At 49.8% G+C, this 18,690-nt stretch overlaps 2 protein-coding genes and 1 long non-coding RNA gene across 3 annotated transcripts; 1 reads left to right on the top strand and 2 right to left on the bottom strand.

The window, feature by feature from the left end:
* Nucleotides 1–498: 498 nt before the first annotated feature.
* On the bottom strand, nt 499–2,511 carry LOC140258874 (galanin receptor type 1-like). The gene is made up of 2 exons (XM_072349583.1): nt 2,381–2,511; nt 499–1,995 (listed from the first exon to the last, which is right to left on the bottom strand). Exon 2 carries the CDS (start codon nt 1,911–1,913, stop codon nt 585–587), a length of 1,329 nt encoding a protein of 442 aa, XP_072205684.1. The 5' UTR covers nt 1,914–1,995; nt 2,381–2,511; the 3' UTR covers nt 499–584.
* Nucleotides 2,512–7,065: 4,554 nt separating this feature from the next.
* Nucleotides 7,066–18,690, top strand: LOC140258849 (uncharacterized). Its single transcript, XR_011905305.1, has 3 exons — nt 7,066–7,161; nt 7,344–7,462; nt 17,769–18,690. It is a non-coding gene; the product is annotated as an uncharacterized lncRNA (long non-coding RNA).
* GRIFIN (galectin-related inter-fiber protein) lies at nt 12,823–14,549 on the bottom strand. Its single transcript, XM_072349645.1, has 4 exons — nt 14,533–14,549; nt 13,673–13,752; nt 13,427–13,589; nt 12,823–12,987 (listed from the first exon to the last, which is right to left on the bottom strand). Exons 1-4 carry the CDS (start codon nt 14,542–14,544, stop codon nt 12,823–12,825), a joined length of 420 nt encoding a protein of 139 aa, XP_072205746.1. The 5' UTR covers nt 14,545–14,549.

Raw genomic sequence — 18,690 nt, 5'->3', positions numbered from 1 at the left:
TTGCTTCAGCACTTCTGGCACCGTCTCTTCACATCAGGAGAATTTATTTGCATGGTATAGTGAAACAATATGGTCAGGCAATGAAATCTCAAGTGACAAAGCGTGTGAAATCCCTCACTAATTTTTTTATGATACTGTTCCTAGCGTTTCTTCTCTATTTGTGATGACAACTGACATCTTTGCAGCAGAGTGCCTGCTCTGGCTGCTTGCTATCAGCACAGGACGAGCAGCAGCAAGCAATCAAATCACTGCTGTATCCCAATGCCTCTTTTGTTTTGTTCGGAGATGGAGCTGCAGAGGAGAGCCCCCCATCAGGGAGCTGCTCTGCCTGTTGGGCAACAGGTTGTGCAGCTGGTTGTCCTCAGTGGAAATTGTTTGTCTTAAAACTCGATCTGTATTAAAATATGTTATATTTTCCACATGTTCTTCTCTTCTTTCCCTGCCTGGATTTTTGAGCTGGTGGTGAGAGTGCTTAGAAGAAAGTTGTTTTTTTTTGTTCCTATCATTGAAGTATCTGGTTCATAAAGACCTTTTAAGAGTCCTTAAATGCAGAGGAGGAAATGAGGTGCACTTCCTGAGCAGAATCATAAGGAAGTGTTCTCACTAGAGACAGTGTTCAGAGGTGGGTGCTGGCAAGGCTTCAAGTGCCCACACTTGTTCTTAGTGCCAGGGTCTCCCTGGGCCCTTCTGCCCATGGTAGGTGTGGCAGAGCGCCCTTTCCTGGCAGGCTCTGTTGGGCTCTGGTAAGAGAACATCTCTGGGACTGAGGAACGGGTTGTCCCTTCGGACAGAGAGAAGTTAAAGAGAGAGATCATTCTTTGGTGGTATTTGCTCTTCATTTCCTTGGCTGATCTGTAGAGGTTCCCAACAAAACAATAGCATATAGGGTTGAGGCTGGAATTGTTGAGGCCAAGCCACTGGGCGAAAGGTCTGAGCTGCAGGATCCAAGGAGAAGGACTCACATCCTGCAAAGACTTGGGGATGTTGAAATCGATCCAGATGTCCATCAGGTAAACAGGCAGCCAGGAGATGGCGAACAGCAGGACCAGGGCCACCACCATCTGAGCCACCTTCTTGCGAATCTTCAGCCTGGAGGCTGGCAGCGAGCGGTTCAGGGCACTGCTCTCCTTCAGCTGGCTGCTGCGGCTCCACAGCCGGCGTACTGTCAGGAAGCAGATGACCATGTTGAACAGGACCGGCAGGCAGTAAAGGGCACAGAAAAGCAGAAAGTTATAGGCTTGCTTGAGCCTCTCCTGAGGCCAAATCTCCCTGCATATGGAGAACACCAGGGGCAAGCCCTCCACTACCCCAATCTCATCCCGTCTGTTCATGAAGATGAGAGGCATGCATATTCCTGAGGACAGCAACCACACCACCAGGATGGCGCTGAGGATCCTCTTCTGGGTGAAGAAGGAGCGGGCATTGAGTGGGTTGTGCACACTGTAGTAGCGGTTCACGCTGATGACGGTCAGACTGAGGACGCTGGCAGAGACAGAAACAGCCTGGATGAAGGGCACAGCCCGGCAGAGGAAGTCCCCGTACACCCAGGCTTTGTAGATGAGGTTGCCCACGGTGATGGGCATGCAGACACACACCACCATGAGGTCGCACACTGCCAGGTTGATGAGGAGGCTGCGGGTGGCACTCAGGCTGGACACCCGGCTCTGGCGCTTTCGTGTCAGCACCCTGATGGACATGATGTTCCCCACAAAGCCCACCACGAAGGACACGAGGTACATAGCAGTCAGGCTGATGGTGATGGGCTCCTTGGCGAAGAGGAACAGCATCTCCTCCAGCTCTTCCCAGCCCAGCTCCTGGCTCCCATTCCAGAGCCCGCCCTGGGTCAGGTTCTCTTCCTGCCGCAGTTGGAGTAGGCTGGGGGGGGCACCGGGGGTAGGGGAAGAGGAATTCATGTCTGAGCCCCCCCGGGGGCTAACAGGGCAGAGCCTGCCACGCTGCTCTGAGCACTCCGGGCATGTTTACCTGGGACCACGCCTGCAAGAGAGGGTGCATAGAAAAGGGGTGAGCGAGCTGCTGCCCCGATATTTTCCTTTCCCGGGGAAATTGCCTGTCAGAGATGGCTTCTCGGTAACTTAGTTGAGCCGTTATGAGCAGACGGCCCGGGTAGCGCAGCGCGGCTCTGCGGGCATCGGCTCCGTGCTTGGCCGCAGGGGGACGGGACGAGGACGGCGGGCACCGCATCCCCCCGGGGAGCAGCCCCAGCCGCACCGGTACCCGCTCGCCCTCCAGGCAAAGTTGCACGCCCCGCGCTACCGGCCCCAATCACGGGCTGTCCCTGCAGCCCCTCTGCCCCGCGAATCTCCCTGTCCTCCCCTCTTGGTTCTGCCCCGGTCCCGCGTCGCGGTGCGGTGGCACTCACCGAGCGTAGGGCAGGCAGCGGCGGGCCGGGATCCTCCCGCTCAGCCGGCCGTTCCGCCGTGTGCTGGCAGCACAGAACCCGAGGGCTCACACACACACACACTCACTCTCGCTCGCATACACACGCACCCGGACACACGCACCAGCGGCACTGCGCTCCCGGCGCCCGCTCCGCGCACGGCGGCACCCGCGTCTCTCTGCGCTGACACGCACACACGGAGCCCTGCACACGCACGGAGCACACGCAGCCCTCCTTCAGTCCGTCCTGCAAGCTGCAACACCCCACCTCCCCCCCGCACACTTCTGCGTTGTTGCACACCACCCTGCGTGCAGACCCTTCTGCAGACTCCTCATCCATCACATGCACTCCCAGCACTCACGCAGGTTTATAGATCCCCTGCACTTATACAGACACTCTACATGCATACGATGCACCTTGTCACACTTCCCCGCATGCACCTTTCTACAGGTACCTCACAACCCTCTTTGCACGTACAATCTCTGCACACACGTATTGCCCTGCGCACCCCTGCCTGCACACCTCCTCCCTTTGCTCATGCAAGCACTGCTCACCCTTTGCACTCCCTCTTCGCACCCACACACGCTCATCCTGTGCACCCCCTCTTGCACGGACATTTCCACGTCCTCTGCTACGATTCCTGGCTGGGTCCGAGTTGTGCCAGGCCGTGCTGTCCTGGGCCGTGCCGAGCCAAGCAATGCCACGCCGTGCTAACTTACGCCGAGCCGAGCAGTGCCAGCCGCCCCTTCTGCCGGACTCCCGGTGCCCGGGCCGTGGTGCTGAAGGGACAGCTCCGCCCGAGGGGTCAGGGGCGGGCGCGGACCGTCTCCCCCGGGACCTTCTCCTCTCCCGTGTGCTCCTTGGCCTTCAGAACAAGGCAGCGATGCACCCAGGCACTTCTGCACCTACTTCTAACATAAGACCAAATCCACGCTCCTTCTGCACACTCCCACAGAAGCCAACAGCCTGTAGTTAACACTGTATCACGTCTTGGTGGGAAACCACTTGAGCAACGAGCACACAGGAAGATACACAGCCTTGTGTCTTTTTCTTGCACTGGAAGAATATTCCATAGAAAACATCACCTGAAAAAGTTGAAGGGCTAGGCTGGGGGACAAAGTTTGTTAAATGAAGCTTTAGACTTGGAGGTTAATCAGATGATGCCAGTGAATCACTGAAGAAAATGTTTGACAAGAGGAACCAATACTTCTGCCTAAGGAGTTTATTTTGTGTTTTCTTTCATTGCTTTCTCCGATAGAGGACAAGGTAACAAACGCAGGCCGAGTGGAGGATGTTTGTCACTGAGTGGTGAATGCCCTTGATTTCAGTGGGAAATTCTCCATCCATTTTAGTCTATTTATATGAATGAAGAAAGTAAATATTTTTGGTCAGCCTGACGTGAAGTGAAAGAAAGATCAGCAGTGGAACAACATTGGGTGGGGGAATGTGATCAGCATATAAAGCTCTTCTGCATTAGAATGCATTTGCTTTAGGCATGTGACTGTTTATTCCCTTATAGTTTTATGTATGTGTATTTATAGATCTTCAGAGACAAACAACTTCTATAAACTAATTACAGCGTGTTGCCCAGAGCACAAGGTACACATTATTCTATGCAGTGAATTGTCCAGATACTCACATGGATACCAAAAATCAGCTGCAATTTCACAGCTGCTCCACAACCAAATTGATCTATTGCAAACAGGCAACAATAGAGGCCAGGTTGAAGCTAGCAATTGGAAACCTCCATGCACCCAATTCCTTGCCTGCCGCTGACCAGCCTTCTAAAGCAGACTTGTCATTACATGCAGAAAACAACAGAATGGAGGTGTTTAAGTCAACAGTTTTAGAAGGGTTTTAACAGATTGCAAGAGAAGAGAGCAAAGAAAGGTACTGGGACTCTTTAAACATCTTTTGTTAAGGTTATTGCTTTGCAATTGTTCAATCTAATAAATGCAGGTAACATTACTGTTCTTTTCCCCCATGCACTTTATTTGTAACCTGCATGATTTACTGCTAAGGAACCTCTAGGCTAGATTACTGAGTTAATCAGTGGTTCAATATAATTAGGATAAATCTGCTTTTGCATCCATTGGCACAGCTCACAAGTGCCAAGTCATCTCTAACAGCAAATCACAAATCTATATGCTGTATACAGAAGTTAGAGAGGACAAGGTCATTAATTATAACAAGTTCATTGACTACCAGAAGTTCAAAGTCACCAAATAGCTCAAGATGAGGAATCTCCAGCAAAAAGGAAATGCCATAATCTTTTCATGCTGGTTCCCCTCTTACAGAATGGCTTGGAGTAAAAGCTAAAGGAAGCCCACTGGAAACAGAAGCCATCCTTCAGCAGCAAGGGCAACGGACTGGACTCTGATAGTACAGCAGAGTGCATCAGAAATAACCCATTGGTCTCACCAGAGTTACAGCTGTGAAGATCTGACCTGAGAGGAGGAGTGAGTCAGCCACTCTGGGGCTTTGCCAGAATCTCAGAAAAACTCACAGCAGCTCCCAGGCCTGGCACGTCTGCCCAAACCTGCTCTGCTCATTCCACGTCACAGTCCCAGAGTGGGGTAAATTTAGCATAGCTGTCTCAGCACAAACCTCCCTGCTCCCACTGCAGCATGAGCAGGATCTGTGCTGATATGTTCTGACTGTGCCAGGCCTCAGAACTGGTGTATATTAGAGAAATCCTGAGGTGTTTCCAGCTCGTGCTGGTGATCAGATGGATTGGCTCCTTGAGAGTGTGAAAATGGAGGAATTCCACAGCAGCTCATGTGCCTTCCTCATGTAAACCTTTCTCCCTGCTGAGTACAGGGAGGGTGTTTGGGCAGCTGGGCCACTGGCTTTGAGAAAAGACAATGAGCTGGGAAATGCTAGTGCCAGTGAAATCGATTCCATTTCGTTTTACTGGAAGGAGCTGGTTGGATTGCTCATGAAAAGCACTGGATAAAACCCAGAGTGATTCATCTCCGTCACTTGCTCCTCCCATCTGTAACTCTGGCACAGAGAGATGGGAGCACTATGTGGAAAGGAGCCCTTACACCTGCTTGTGCAGATGTAACAGTGTCACTGTTTGCTACCGTATATTAGACAAAAATGTGTCCATCCTCCTCTGGCACACTTTATTCCAACAAAACAACTCCCCAGATCCCCAGCACTGTCAGTTTTCACTGAATCACAGAATTTTGGGGACATGTGAGCCGAGATTGCCGCTCCCTCTGCTGGTGGCTGCTCTGAACCAGTGGCAAAGCTGCTCCAGCATCCCATTTTTGGTGGGCACACGCTTTTCAGGCGCCGTGGCCCAGGTCCTCAGCGTCGCTCTGACGTGGAGTTCACTGGTGTCAGCGCGTTGACGTGGGTGTAGAGGCAGGAAAAGATAAGAGGCACCAAGACAAGGCACAAAAGGTGTCAAGTGCACTTCAGAACGTTTGAAACTACAATTGCAAAACAAATAAGAACAACTGGGAATTGATGTTTATTGTTTGTAATTACTCTAAGGAGAGAGAAAACCTTTCTTGTCTCATTGTTCTTCCCCCCTCAATCAAAGAATGAAATGTTTAAGCTATTTCTAGGGTCCTTTTGAGGATTTTAAATGAGGAATGTGTGCATTTTTCTGCCTGGGAATATTCACTGCTGTCTGTTTTCATAAACAGATACGTGCCAACTTCTTTATCTTCTGTTCTTGTTATTGGAAGCCTCTTAGATTGAGTGCTTCAGAAATGTAGTGGCTGAAATGAAAAGATAATTTTGTACAGAAGAATTTGTCTGATATGATGTGTGCTCACTCAGGAACAATGAAACACCATTTTGGCGTGTGACTGAAAATCCATCTTTCTGATATCTTTGCTTTTGATTTGTACAGAAGGACAGACAAGCAACAAACTGGGGAGTACAGAGCTGAATGTACCCCTGATGGGACCCTGTTTAAAATAAAACCCTGTCTCATTAAAAGGAGTGCCAATGAATGGAGATAAGAGATGTGAGGCGCTGCCGCTACCCCAGAGCAGTGGTGGTGCCCCATCTCTGCAGGCACCCAAGGTCAGGGGATGGGATCTGAGCACTGTTGGAGATGTGGGTGTCCTTGTGCATTGCAGGGAGTAGGACCAAATGGCCTTTAGGGTCCCTTCCAGCTCAAACGATTCTGTGATTCTAAGTACTGCACAGCAAAGTGTTTTTTATGGGAGATCATTGCAGTGAATCTCATAGCCCAGGGAATTTTCTCCCTGCTCACGTTTTCTGTTGAGGTCTTTTTCTTTTGCTCATTAAAGACAACATCAGTCCTTAGGAAAAATTAGGATCAGCCTGAAAGCAAAACTCAAATTAAGCAGATTGGGCTAATTGTGGAAACCTGCTGATCTGATCAGGTTTGTGAGTCTCCATTTCAGCCTGTTTTGGTCAAAGCAGTTTGCCAGTGCAGCTGCTGAGAGGATAGGCAGATAAAAACCATACCAGAGCAGAGGCTGCTGAGACAGTCTGTCCTTACACCTGAATGCTGCCAGAGCTGCACAAAAACACTGCTTTCCCAGTGATCAGTAGCTGGGTACAACAAGATAAGAAAGAGCTCTTTACATGACAAAGCTTTCTTGGCCCCATCAGCTGATTGCCAGCTGGGAGAAGTCTGACAAAGGCTTTAAATTTGCCACAGTTTGCCTTTCTCAGCTGCAGCTGCTTACAAAAGCAAAGGAGAAAAGTATGGGGGCAGGAAGGAAAGGCACTGAGAAAAGCACTCGCAGGGCTCACAGCTGCCAGCAGAGCAGGTACAGGTTTTAGAGAGCACAATAGCGGGGAGCTTGTCTGTCTGAGCACGGGGATTCACTCTTGGCTGGTGTGGCTGGGATCAGGTTTCAGGGAGATTAAGAGCTTGAGCACTTTCGCAATATGGGCTCGGCCATCAGGTCGTGTGCGTGAAAATAAGCTTTCCTCTACTTTGTGTTCATAGCTAGGAAGCTCTTAGGATTCCTGCTGTGTGGATTCAGAGGGAGATGAGCTGGGAAGAGGGGAGAGGTGACGTCGTGGCTCTGAATCCTCTCCAGCAGTCTGCTCTGACATTCTGACAAGGTAAGAAAAAAATCTGCGAGCTTCTATTTATCTTGGGCAGCCTTTTAGAGGAACATCACTGCTAGAGTCGTGCAAAATCAGTCAGAGGCTCTGAGCATTGGTTAAGCTCTGTCAGGATCAGCTGCATACTTTTTTGCTCTCTAGTAATAATGCATAACCTTTCATTGTGCAGTGACTCATCTGGAACGACTTGGGCAATTCACTGCTCCCTCACCACCACTGACCACGTTTGTCTCTCTGATTCCAGTGCGTGCTCACAGCACAAAGTGACTTCAGGAAATGAATTATGACAGTAGATGGAGCTTAGTGCAGAGGCTGAGGTCAGGAGGTGAAATAGCTGCACCTCAGTCTTACTCCCATTCTACAAAACCAGCAAGCTCATGTGCAATAAATCACACAGCAATTGCTAAACCTTGCTTAGGAGAGGTGGCTTATCAAGGAGGGGGAAGAATGAAGGGATGCTTATGGCTCTTTGGCCATGGTTTAGGATGAAGCAGGAAGTAAAGAAGTTAGAGAAATACTGATTAGCAGCTTAGACAATAGCAGTGATACCTACATACAGGTGAATGGAAGACTCATTAAGACAAGGGGCTGGCTTGTCTGTACAACCTGGGCTGTGCTGCGGATCATAGGGGGGTCCAGTGTGGAGTTTGTTACTGTATTAAGGCAGATTCTCACATGTCACAGAAAGTCCCAGCCAAGCTAAGACATAAGCTACATGGCTAGGCCATGAGCTGTGAGTGAGAGCACTTCGCTGGAGGCAAAAGCACCTGGTTGATCCCTTTACCTCCCTGCTCTTTTCCCACCACATGCCTTGGTTTCCTCACCTCTATAAGGGTGTTATGACACATCATTCTCTTTCTAGTTGAATCCCTACAGTTGCAAAGTGCTCTATGAGACCCAGCCATGCAACACAGGTTGAGATGCTGCAGGGAAAGCCATCTGATCTCCATTGGCTCTTGTGCTCTGGGGGAGTCAGAGTTTTGACTGGCTATATTCTTGCAGCTTGAAGGCATAACATGATAAATTGCATTCAGCTCTAGCAAGAGGGTCTCGAACAGACTGCAGAACAGGAAGGTCAGCAAATTCATAAGTAGGGTTAATTTCTGTCACCCTTTTCTCATGCAGCAGAAGTTATACAATAACACATCTGTCAAGTAAAGCAATACCATCATCTTCCTATACTTTAACCTCTACAGCAGATCCTTTCTTCCAGGAAATAAACTCTTTGCAGCCTGAATTTAATGTCTGCAACTCGATACCTGCTGCTATGCGTGCAAGATCCAGAGCTGAGATGCGCTCATGTCTGAGCTGGTTCTGTATGGAGGTGGTGCGAGTTAGTGATTTCATGAAGCTCTTTTAATGTGGTACAAGAAACATTTCTCTGTTTTCCTGTGGTCTGGGCCTGCACAGTGCATTAGAGTTCTCTCTCCCAGTTAGAACAAAGCTGCTATTCCTCCTTTCTTCTTGTTCTGTTTATTTGTTATGAACTCTTCAGGAAAACTGAATGCTTGCTCTCTGTGTTCCCCAGCCCTTCTGGCACACATCTATGATTCCTGTGCGTTCAAGGAGTTTGACAGCCCACGTGTTGAATAAGCACTCTCTTAGTTAAGGGCTCAGAGACGTGAAGAAGAAAGTCGTGCCTCGTAATTCTGCTCTTGCTAGCGGCTGTATGTGTGGCAATATGCTGGGAGAACTGATGCCTTGGGGAGGTAAAAAGTGCTGTAGATGTGGGTTGGTCATTGAGCTGCACCACTGCACAACTGCACTGAATCAGTGGCAAGGAGCAACACTCCGCACAGCTCTGCCCTCCTTCAGGGGATGCTCATGGAAGCACTGAAATGGCAGAAAACTTACCTGTCAACTAAACAGTTCTCAACAACCCTTCTGCCTCTCTTCACTAGGGCTGCCCTCCAGCCACAGCTACATAGTTAAACCACCAGCCCCGAAGTTGGTTTTTGTATAAACGTGGGCATTAAGTCAGAAAGCAAATGGGAAGCAGATGCAACCTGCACGGCTTTTTCCCTTTTCATTCTTTCCTAGACATCTTTCTTGCTGTACTGGCACTCTGCCTCATCCTGGGGCAGGACTCAGTGTCTAATATTTGCGTGTCCTTTGCTAAGGTTGACAGAGACAGCATCACTCAGCCTGATGTGTCCAGGCTGCTGCCCTGCTGATTCAATGTGACTGTCACTGACGTGGGAGCCTTTTGCTCACCAGCCCATGAGGAAATCACTGGTGCTGCTGCCAGGGTATGTGACAATTGCCAACAGTGTCAGCAGCACTGAGGAGTGCTCACTAATTGTGCACCATCAGATGCTCCACAGGAGATCTGCAGCCCTGAGACGCTGCCAGAGGAGGCCTTGGCCCTGGGAGTTCTGGTGGAGCTCAAGCACGAGGGATTATGAGCCTATTTTCCCTCCTATTGATCTGGGGACAGGCCAGAGCAGTTCACTGAGCTCTGCAAATCCAGCCCAAATGAGGAACATCATTGGGAATGGGAGAGCTCATCTATGGGGTCACAGCCTCTCCTGACTTTGCCTCCTGAGGGGCATCTCTCCCCGGTGGCCCTCCCTGGTTGCTGTAAGCAGTAAGGGCAGCAGCTTCTGCTTTATAAGAACCACCAATAAGACAGTCCCCATCCCCTCCTGCAGTAACTTCTCTCTCTGGAAGCATATAAACCTGTGCTACTTGGCCCAAACAAAAGTACTGAGCTTGGACTTTATACTGGGCTCCAGGTTACGATGTGGGAGGAGGACGAGCTGGTTCTCTCTGATCAGCTCAATCCCATCAAACAGTGCCTTTGTGTGGTGCTGATGTATCAACCCCCTCCTAAGAGTTTAACTGATCATCCTAATGGTGTGGCTTTGTTTTTTTTTCCCATGGAGTTTTTTCTTAAGGGGCAGATGAGGGTGAGGGAACTGGACAACACTTCCCCCAACCTGCAGCTTTCCTCGCAGAGATGCTCTGTATCTCCCTAGAACCTCATTGCTCCAAAGACCCCTTTGCCCTTGGGACTGTTATGACTGGCGGAGGCAGCAGATAAAAGCCCTGCAGTAGTGCTGAGGATGTGTCAGGAGAGATTGGTCTTGTTCAGTATGGATGGTAACACAGTGAGAGCTGCTGCCGGCACCAGCTGTGGGGAAGGTGCTTGCAGATGTGGCACAGTCGCTGCTGCCGCCTGATTTGGTGTGGCATCTCTTGATTTGTTTGTACTTGAAATATTTTTGCTCTGTTTGTCCCAGGTCCTTTGTGCTTCCTTCTAGGGAGAGAAATGAAATTGTGGTGTATTACTGCAGCGGTGGCTGTAAATGGATTTTGCAGCTATGTAGGAACAAAGTATTAGCCTCATAAATTGTTTCATCACTTTTCCTCTGTGAAAAATGATCTGTCTATCAACCCCCAAACAGGTGTGAATAAAAAGAACAATTTCCTTCAACTGCAGTTCAGCATTATCAGAAGTATGACACAGAGATCCCAACAGGACTATTTTTGCCTGCATTTGTGTCTGTCTTACTGAAGGGATGGCTGTAGGAGTGAAGTGTGTAGAGCCCTTGAGCAGCATCACAACTACAATTTAAACCAGATCCTGGCAACCATTTTGCCTCAGTGGTGATGGATTTATTCCAAAGGAAGTCTCACCATCTCCAAGCTCTCCCAAATTGCCACCAAGACACTTGTCATTTCCAGATGGTAATTTCTGCTCTCTTTGGGGGGAAGAGGTACTGACTGGGACTATTTTGAGTTGGAGAGTATTGTACTCTCCACCGTGAGAACAGGCCCAGTTCCAGTTGGTGTTCTTTTTTTATGGTCTGGAAGAAAATTATGAACTCTTCAGCAGACTCATAAATGTCAGCCTTGTGGCATCCTGTGTTGTGGTTGGCTATGTGGTCACCTCTTCTTTCTAAGTCCTTGAGACTATAAATAGAGGAAAGAGTTGGGAATGGCCAATTTAAGCACTGAAGTGCATCTATGGCCTTTGGTGATCCCATCCAAAGACAAGGATGGGTCAGGGCTGCTTTGTTACCTAGTGTCATTGTCCTGAAGGAAGGGACTGGCAAGGTTGGACCGTCTGTGTTATTGCTTGCCATCAGGAATGTGGTCTGTCTTGCTTCTGAGAAACAAAGGAGAGATTTGGGGGCAGCTGTAATTGCGTTTTTGGAACGAGTTCCTGTTCAGATTTAACACTGTGACATTAAGCTTTCAGTGTGTGCAATTAAAACAGTAAAAATAACATAATCTTTGCACGCAGTGGCTTGGTCAAGAAAACAGAATATTTCCCTTTTCTAGGAAGAGGGAACAGTAAAAAGAACAGGGTGTAAGGCAGAAGTGGACTGTATTGAAAGGCAACTGAAAAAGAGGAGAAAATGAAGGCAGGGCAAAGGGAAAAATCAGAACATCAACAGGAAAAGTGGCAGTTTGTTCATTGTGAACTCACAGGTTTCTAGACACTGGCTTCTGAGGGTGTTGTTTTGTTTTTGGAGTCCAGCTGCGTCTCTGTTGCGTGCTGAGAGGCCCATGTTCCTTGTAGTGTCCTGATGAGCTTTACCCTTTTCTGACTCACTACACCACTCCCAGGGTCTGTCTAACAAGGCTGGGGTTGGCAGGACGCAGGCTGAGCAAGCATCCCTGTGGAACGTATCTTCTGGAAATATCTTACAAGTTGCATCTTATCACTTTGGCCTACGTAGTTAGAACTTCATTAGCCCTCAGAGCAAAAGGGCAGTGTTTTCCCAGCGCAGAGTAAACCAACCCCCAACCTGTGTCCTCCTGCCCCAGGCACTAGCTGTTGTTCATACTGCACGCCTATAGGTTTGCAGGGAATAAGTAACTCAATTGATCTGCCCAGTGAGGGATGTTTCAGCGGGGATTTCCTTGTTGGATTTTATTGGCAAATACAGTGTCATTTTAACCCTGCTCCTGCAGCGAGCTGTCCCTTTGCATTGGTAACATCCATACTCATTGCATCCCTTGCCATGAGGCTAGCTGAGGAATAGCACTAATTTGCCTCCTACTCTTAGACAAATGCAATTTCTAGGGCAGTATTAAAATATCCAGGCTATTCGAGGCAGATTTCAATGTGCAGCAGTAATCTGTCAGTCTCTCTAACAGCAAAGATAAGAATATTGTGCACTTTAGGGCATAGGGGCAGGTCTTCAGTGATCTGGGCTACAGCTAACAGCATGGCTGGGTGCTGCTATAGTGCTGTGGCATGCAATGGCTGTAACCATCATTTCCACTGCATGGATGTGCAGCTCTCTGGCTGGCTGGTGGTGGCATGGTGTGGGTGGGGATGTGGCCCCCAGCTGGACTAGGATCTTAAGGGGGGGTTGCTGGTGGGGCTGTTCCAACTCTCTTTGCTAGTAAAGGCCTCTTTTGATGATTTCCACTGAAGAAATGTCAATATCATTGAGAATCTGCAGCTTGGTGATGGCTGAAAGCTGTTTTTGACGATGCTTGTACTGCAGGATTTTGTTTTCATCAATGAAAATGTGGAAATAGTCCTGGTCAGAATAGATTTCAACCTGAAGGAGAGACTGTGTTACATTCATGAGGTGGACACATCCTTCCCAGACCTCGCTGCTGTCACATTGGTGAGCACTCAGATCCAGCAGTGTGCACCCAAATCCTCCCCCAGCCGACACATGCACAGGTCATCTTTTGTTTGGGCGAAAGAAAAGAATAATGGAATTTTTTGCTTTGTGATAGCAGAAATTGGTGACAATGCAATGCTTTAAACCAGGGATTACTGCTGGAGCTGTGGGTGTCTGCACCAGAGCTGGCTATAAATCAGCAACATAATGGGGACAAAAGAAATACTGACAGGAGGCAGATTCAGAAAGGGGACCTCACTTGGTACAGTAATGGCTGGAAAGGTGAAGGCAGATCCTTGAGGACCACCCTGATATTGGCTGGGACATTCCTACCCCACCCAAGGATGTCCATAGGGTGACCCAGGGCTACCTGGAAGGGTTCCTTGGCTTCGAAGGGGAAGGTTTTGTTCACCTCCTCCTTCCCCCAGTGGTTGGCAAGGAAGGAGTTGCAGACAATTCTGGAGCTGGCGAAGCGGGGGTTGAAGTGGAAAGCGATCTGATCTCCAGGATGACTGAGGAAATTAATTTCAAACCTATAACAGTGAGAGACAGGGATGCAGAGAGCCGTGGAGCAGTGCTGCTGTCCTAGGGGGGCTGCGAGCATAGCTGTACTCACATGCTGGTGCTGGAGCTGGTTTCACCCTTGACCACGATGCTCCAGCCAGGACACATCCCCTCTGGGTACAGAGCCTCGAACTGCAGCCCGGAGGTGATAGCAAAGCAGGGCACAGTGGGGAATAGAACATCAGAACCTATTCCCAGCCACTGCTCCATATCTCTTATCCTCTTCCCCTCCATCCCCCTTCTCACACACCCTCTGCTCCAGCCTTTTTTTTCACTCCTAAGTGAGCTCTGAGCCTCAAGATCTTCCCTTCTTTTCAGGATTTTCTTTTCTATTTGCCACCCAGCTCTTTATAGGAGACCTCAGGGCAGAAATCCTACCTGGCACAAAGCCACCTGTTTCTTCTCCCTGCCTGGACATCTGTGGAAACCTCAGCAGGAAACTTTGTGATGCTTTGAAGCAGCATGTGAAAGGCAGGGACTGACAGAGGAGCAGGGTAATGTGGCATCCAGCCCATCCCCATCAGTGTTATATGGACGACTTCCCAAGATCTGTCTGATCCCATCCCACCAGCTTCCCCCCCCCCCCCCCAACCTTCAATGTTAAATGTGCATAGAACCGAGCTAGAAAATGTTCCTTGTTGAATAATTCATAGTTTTATTTAATAACTCATCTTAATAAGAAGGGCTTGCCATTTCATCCCACTTTTCTTAGCACTCCTTATGATCTTGCATTTCTGAGCATTGTCCTCTCCTAAACTCACTAGAAAAAATCTCCCCAGCTTTGGCAGCTCCTTTGTGGGCTTTCTCTTCCCATGGCTCAGAGCTTTCACACCCCTCCCCTTTCTCTGTCGCCATTTTCCATTTCCAGTGCATTTTTGGGTTGTGCAGGTTAAGCACATCCCCAGCACTTACCCGCAGTGCCATCCTGCTCTCCTGATCCGTGCCACGGATGTGAGTGTGCAGCCACGGGTGGAGGGGGGGGGGTGTCTATATAGGGCTGTCAGCCAGGGATTAGTGGAGGCAGCAGGCTGAGGTCATTTTTTAGTACTGGGTGATGGGGAGCAGCAAATCCTGTTCCCCAGACAGGGTCAGCCCACTCAGGCATGCAAGGCTTATCCAGCCCCACTCATCCACTGAGCATCCTGAGCTGTGGCGTGATAAGAGGCAGGGTGGGAGCAACAGGGCACAAAGCAAGAATAGGGTGGGGGGTCCCAAAGCTGGAGGAGATAACAGCAGCCCTGTCTGCTGCGAAGTCTGTACCAGCTTTTTCTTTTTTAAGCTTTTATTTTGTTTTATTTATTTGCACCCCAGAGCTCCAGGCTGAAAGGAGCTGGTGGCAGCTCTGTTCCACCCTGTGTGGGGCCAGCAGGTTTGGGATGCCACTGTGCTGAGCTCAGAGATGTTCCCTGCTGAAAACAAAGTAGGGATCTGGTAGTGGGATGAGAGAGCTTTTGTTGGATATTTCCTGATGTGGAAAGGCACCAAAAAGCAGGCTGTAATGAAATGAAAGTTGATAGATAGTAGAGATGGGAGTTTGCATCAGCATGTGTTAGTGTATGGTTGGGCAAAGCTGTGCCAGGGAAGGGAAGGGTTGCTGTGCACCCATCTTCACAGGGTCAATGCACCGAAAGCATGTCTTGGTCACCCCTTCCAGCCTGGGAGGCTGTGGTTCTCCCTGGATGGTCCTACAGGAATCCCTGGCTTTTGTGGTTGAAACTCCTCGTGCTATCAGCCATGTTGCTGATGTTATTTAATCTGTTTGCTTTGTTTCCAGCAGATAAGCAGAATGAGAGCTGCTATCCCAGGCCCCAGTGCCCTTGGCAGATGACTTAAGACTCAGTCCAACAGGCATCTAAGCCAAGAGCCTCTCCTGGGGCTGAAAAACCAAGTCTCAGGCTGTTTTGCCCCTTTGGTCTCCTGCAAAAGCAAAGTGCTAGTGGTGAGGAAATGTGCTGGCAGTGCTGGAGCAGAGCTCTGCACTTCAGATGGCAGCGCTGGGAAGTGCTGAGGGACATGGCTTGGTGTCACAGTGGGGATGGGTTGGATTTGGAGTTGGCAATCTTAGAGTTGTTTTCCAATCGTAATGATTCTATTTTATGATTCAATGAAGTGGTGAGGAGGCAGAGGATGCTGTACAGAGAGACAGCAGCAGAGCAAATAGCAGCTCCTTTCTGTGCCCAGTGCCCACCTCATCCCTCCAGCTCAGGCACCAGCATGAGTCAAAGCTTTGGTTTTGTCTTTTGAAACCAAGCACTGCCCACAGATCTGCAGCTGTTCTGGGTGATGTCCCAGCTGAGCCCTGTGACAGCTCCCACTGCAACTGCTGAAGCTAGCAGCAGCAGCATCAAGTGCTGAGCTCACTGCCCTGCTGCTCACAGTGATGCTTGGCCAAGAAGTGCTGGAGTTGTGGCTTTCTGCAGGGCTGCCCTGCAGGAGAACAAAAAGCAGAAGAAATATTTTTGGAGAGATGGGTGAACTCTTGAGGATGGAGAGGGTTCTGACTGCTCTGCTTTTGGGGGTAGCAACTTTGGAGATGCTCAGTGCTCCCTGAAATTCAGTTTGACTCCTTTTGGTGAGAGCAGGAAAGGCTTTGGGAAAGAGCAAACACAGCAAATGATGCCCAAATAGGGGCTGGTTGTACAGGTGTGCCTTGTTTGCCTTCTGCCTGTTGTGCCATTCCTGGGAGCAATCATTACCTCTGCTTAGCAAGGGGGAAGGGAGTGGGAACACGTCTAAAGCCAGCTGTTGGAGGTGGGTGGTTGGCCCTCAGTGGCATCGCTTTTCCCAGGCACACTGACTGTGTGCTGCTGGGTTATGGCAAAGAAAAACATGGCACAGACAGTGAGCTGATGGTCTGACAGCTTGGTTAGCTGCAGGGGCTCTTCGTTAGCGTGACATTGTGGTGATTATCAAATCTCTTATTAGCAGACCTGCTCACGCATTTGTCAGCCATTTGGTTGTACAACAGGCAGTGTTTGCACCTATCCCTAAGCCGTTACAATCCTTGTCCTGCTCTCGGTCATTTGTCCCCAGGCCCTTCTCCTGCTGTTCATGGAGTGACAGAAGTGCTCAGCGTGGAGCCCTGCGCTGTGCTTCCCACGGGGATTTTCACACAAATCTCCCCTGTGAGAAACCGATTGCGTGTCTGCAGGTGCAGTTATCTACATTAGTCTGTAGAGGTCTCCAGAAGCACAGGATGCACTTTCAGGACCTGAGTGCATTCCTTGCCACTACGCTCCATACACCGATTTTCCTCTGCTCACACAGACTGCCCTGCAGATGATGCTTTGGTTTCTGATACCTGCTTGGATTTTACTGCCAGCTCCTGTAGGACTGTGGTGTCCATCCCATGATTAACTGAGTTGTGCCCCAACATGAGGCCTACTCTCCCTGCAGTGATGGAGATTGTTCTGTATTTACTTTGTCCTGCCAGCCAGAAACTGCATCATGCTGACCTGGCTGTGCCCACACCTCTTATAATGCGTGTATGCCCTCGACTGCTATTGTGTGGCCCTATGTCCTATTAACATCCAACTCTATGTGTACTCATGCATATATATATATATATGTATATATATATACACACACACACACACATATATATATATAGCAGCTGGGAAACCTCAGTGATACACACCTACTGGTGGCTCGCAGATCAGCCCACATGTCCAAAATACACCAACGAGGTGTATGCACTGGTCTGGTGAATGCAGGGCTGCTTTGGTATGTGGTGCTGGGCTGCAGCCAGAGCCGTGCTCCTCTGTCCCATTGCTGCTCAGGGATGGGGAAAGTTGGGAGCCAAGCTTAGTAACTCCCATGAAGTTATTAGCACAGGGGCCTCCAGGCCTGAAGCCTTAAGGAATGAGCAACAGTTAACCTAGGAATTGTGTATTTTTTGATACGGGTGGATGCAGCAGGCCAGGTGTGGCCATATTTGCTCCACCAAATAGGTAGCATCTCATGTCTCCTTTTTCATTTCTTATTCTGTCCAATGAGCCAGTAGCCGTGTCAGGGCTGGGGTTGTGTCCTCCCTGTGCTGGCAGCCGTGTGGTTGGGGATAACTGTGCTTAGAGCATCTCCACCCTATTGCTTGCTTTACAGCCTCTGCTACCGCAGTGTTTCTGCTCTCTCCACATTGCAATTTGTAGGACCTGCCAGAAGAGGGCTGGAGACTCCGGGCAGATCCCTGAGATGGATGATAACCGTCAGACAAACAGTGCACGAGTCTGATGCCAGCGCAGCCTGATGCAACACCTCTGTGCCTCTGCTGCAGGGTGTGCTGTGCTCTGCAGCCCGTACCTCTCCTTGCAACTCCTTAAAGAGACCGCTGTCTCTCTGAAAGCGCCCTGCAGAGCGAGCTCAGCCTACAAATATCACAAGGAAAGAAAAACTTCACACCCTGCAAGGTGACAGGAGACACGGGAAAGTTCACACCCACCGGCACACGCTGCCTGTGCCCGGCCCTGTGAAGTGTCAGCTCCAGCACCGGCCCTAACGAGCTGCTGAGGTGTTGGGTCCCACCCTGTGTCTGTTTATCTGTGCCTTGGCGTAGTGGCAGTGTGTCCCACGGTCCTCTTGTCTGGGGAAGGGAAGTGGTGCTCCTCCAGTGTGGCTGCAGCTCTTGATGATGAGCTCCTGTTTGCAGGTACGTGAGCGATGGCACAAATCTCTGCCTCTCTGTGCATGGCAGTGCCACTCCTCACTGTGCCATGCACTGTGGGAGTGCAGCTGAGGCCAAGGCCTCCTGCTCCCTCATCGGGACTTCCCTCTTCCCTTTGAGGAGTCGGGATGAAAGGCGGCACGGTGGAAGCACGAAGCTCGCCTGGTTTATTTTACTTATAACTGGCGTCTGCTTGAAAGGAAGCCAGCACTATCAGCTCCAGCACCGCCAGGTTAAATGAGTAAATGAAAGAGGAGTTTTGCGTATGATCTGGAGCTCGAGTTTGCTCTTATATGGGCATCCCACCAGGCACTGCTTGCTGGTACCTTGCTGCTTGTGGTGTGGGACGCTCAGGCTCCAGCAGTGAGCCAGGGATCTGTCTATGTGACAAGCAGGGGGCACAGAGGGTG

Source organism: Excalfactoria chinensis, chromosome 14 (genome assembly GCF_039878825.1).
Source record: "Excalfactoria chinensis isolate bCotChi1 chromosome 14, bCotChi1.hap2, whole genome shotgun sequence".
In the NCBI taxonomy this organism is placed as follows: Eukaryota; Metazoa; Chordata; class Aves; order Galliformes; family Phasianidae; genus Excalfactoria; species Excalfactoria chinensis.
The sequence above is the reverse complement of the archived record's forward strand: the minus strand, read 5'-3'. Positions and strand labels throughout refer to the sequence as shown.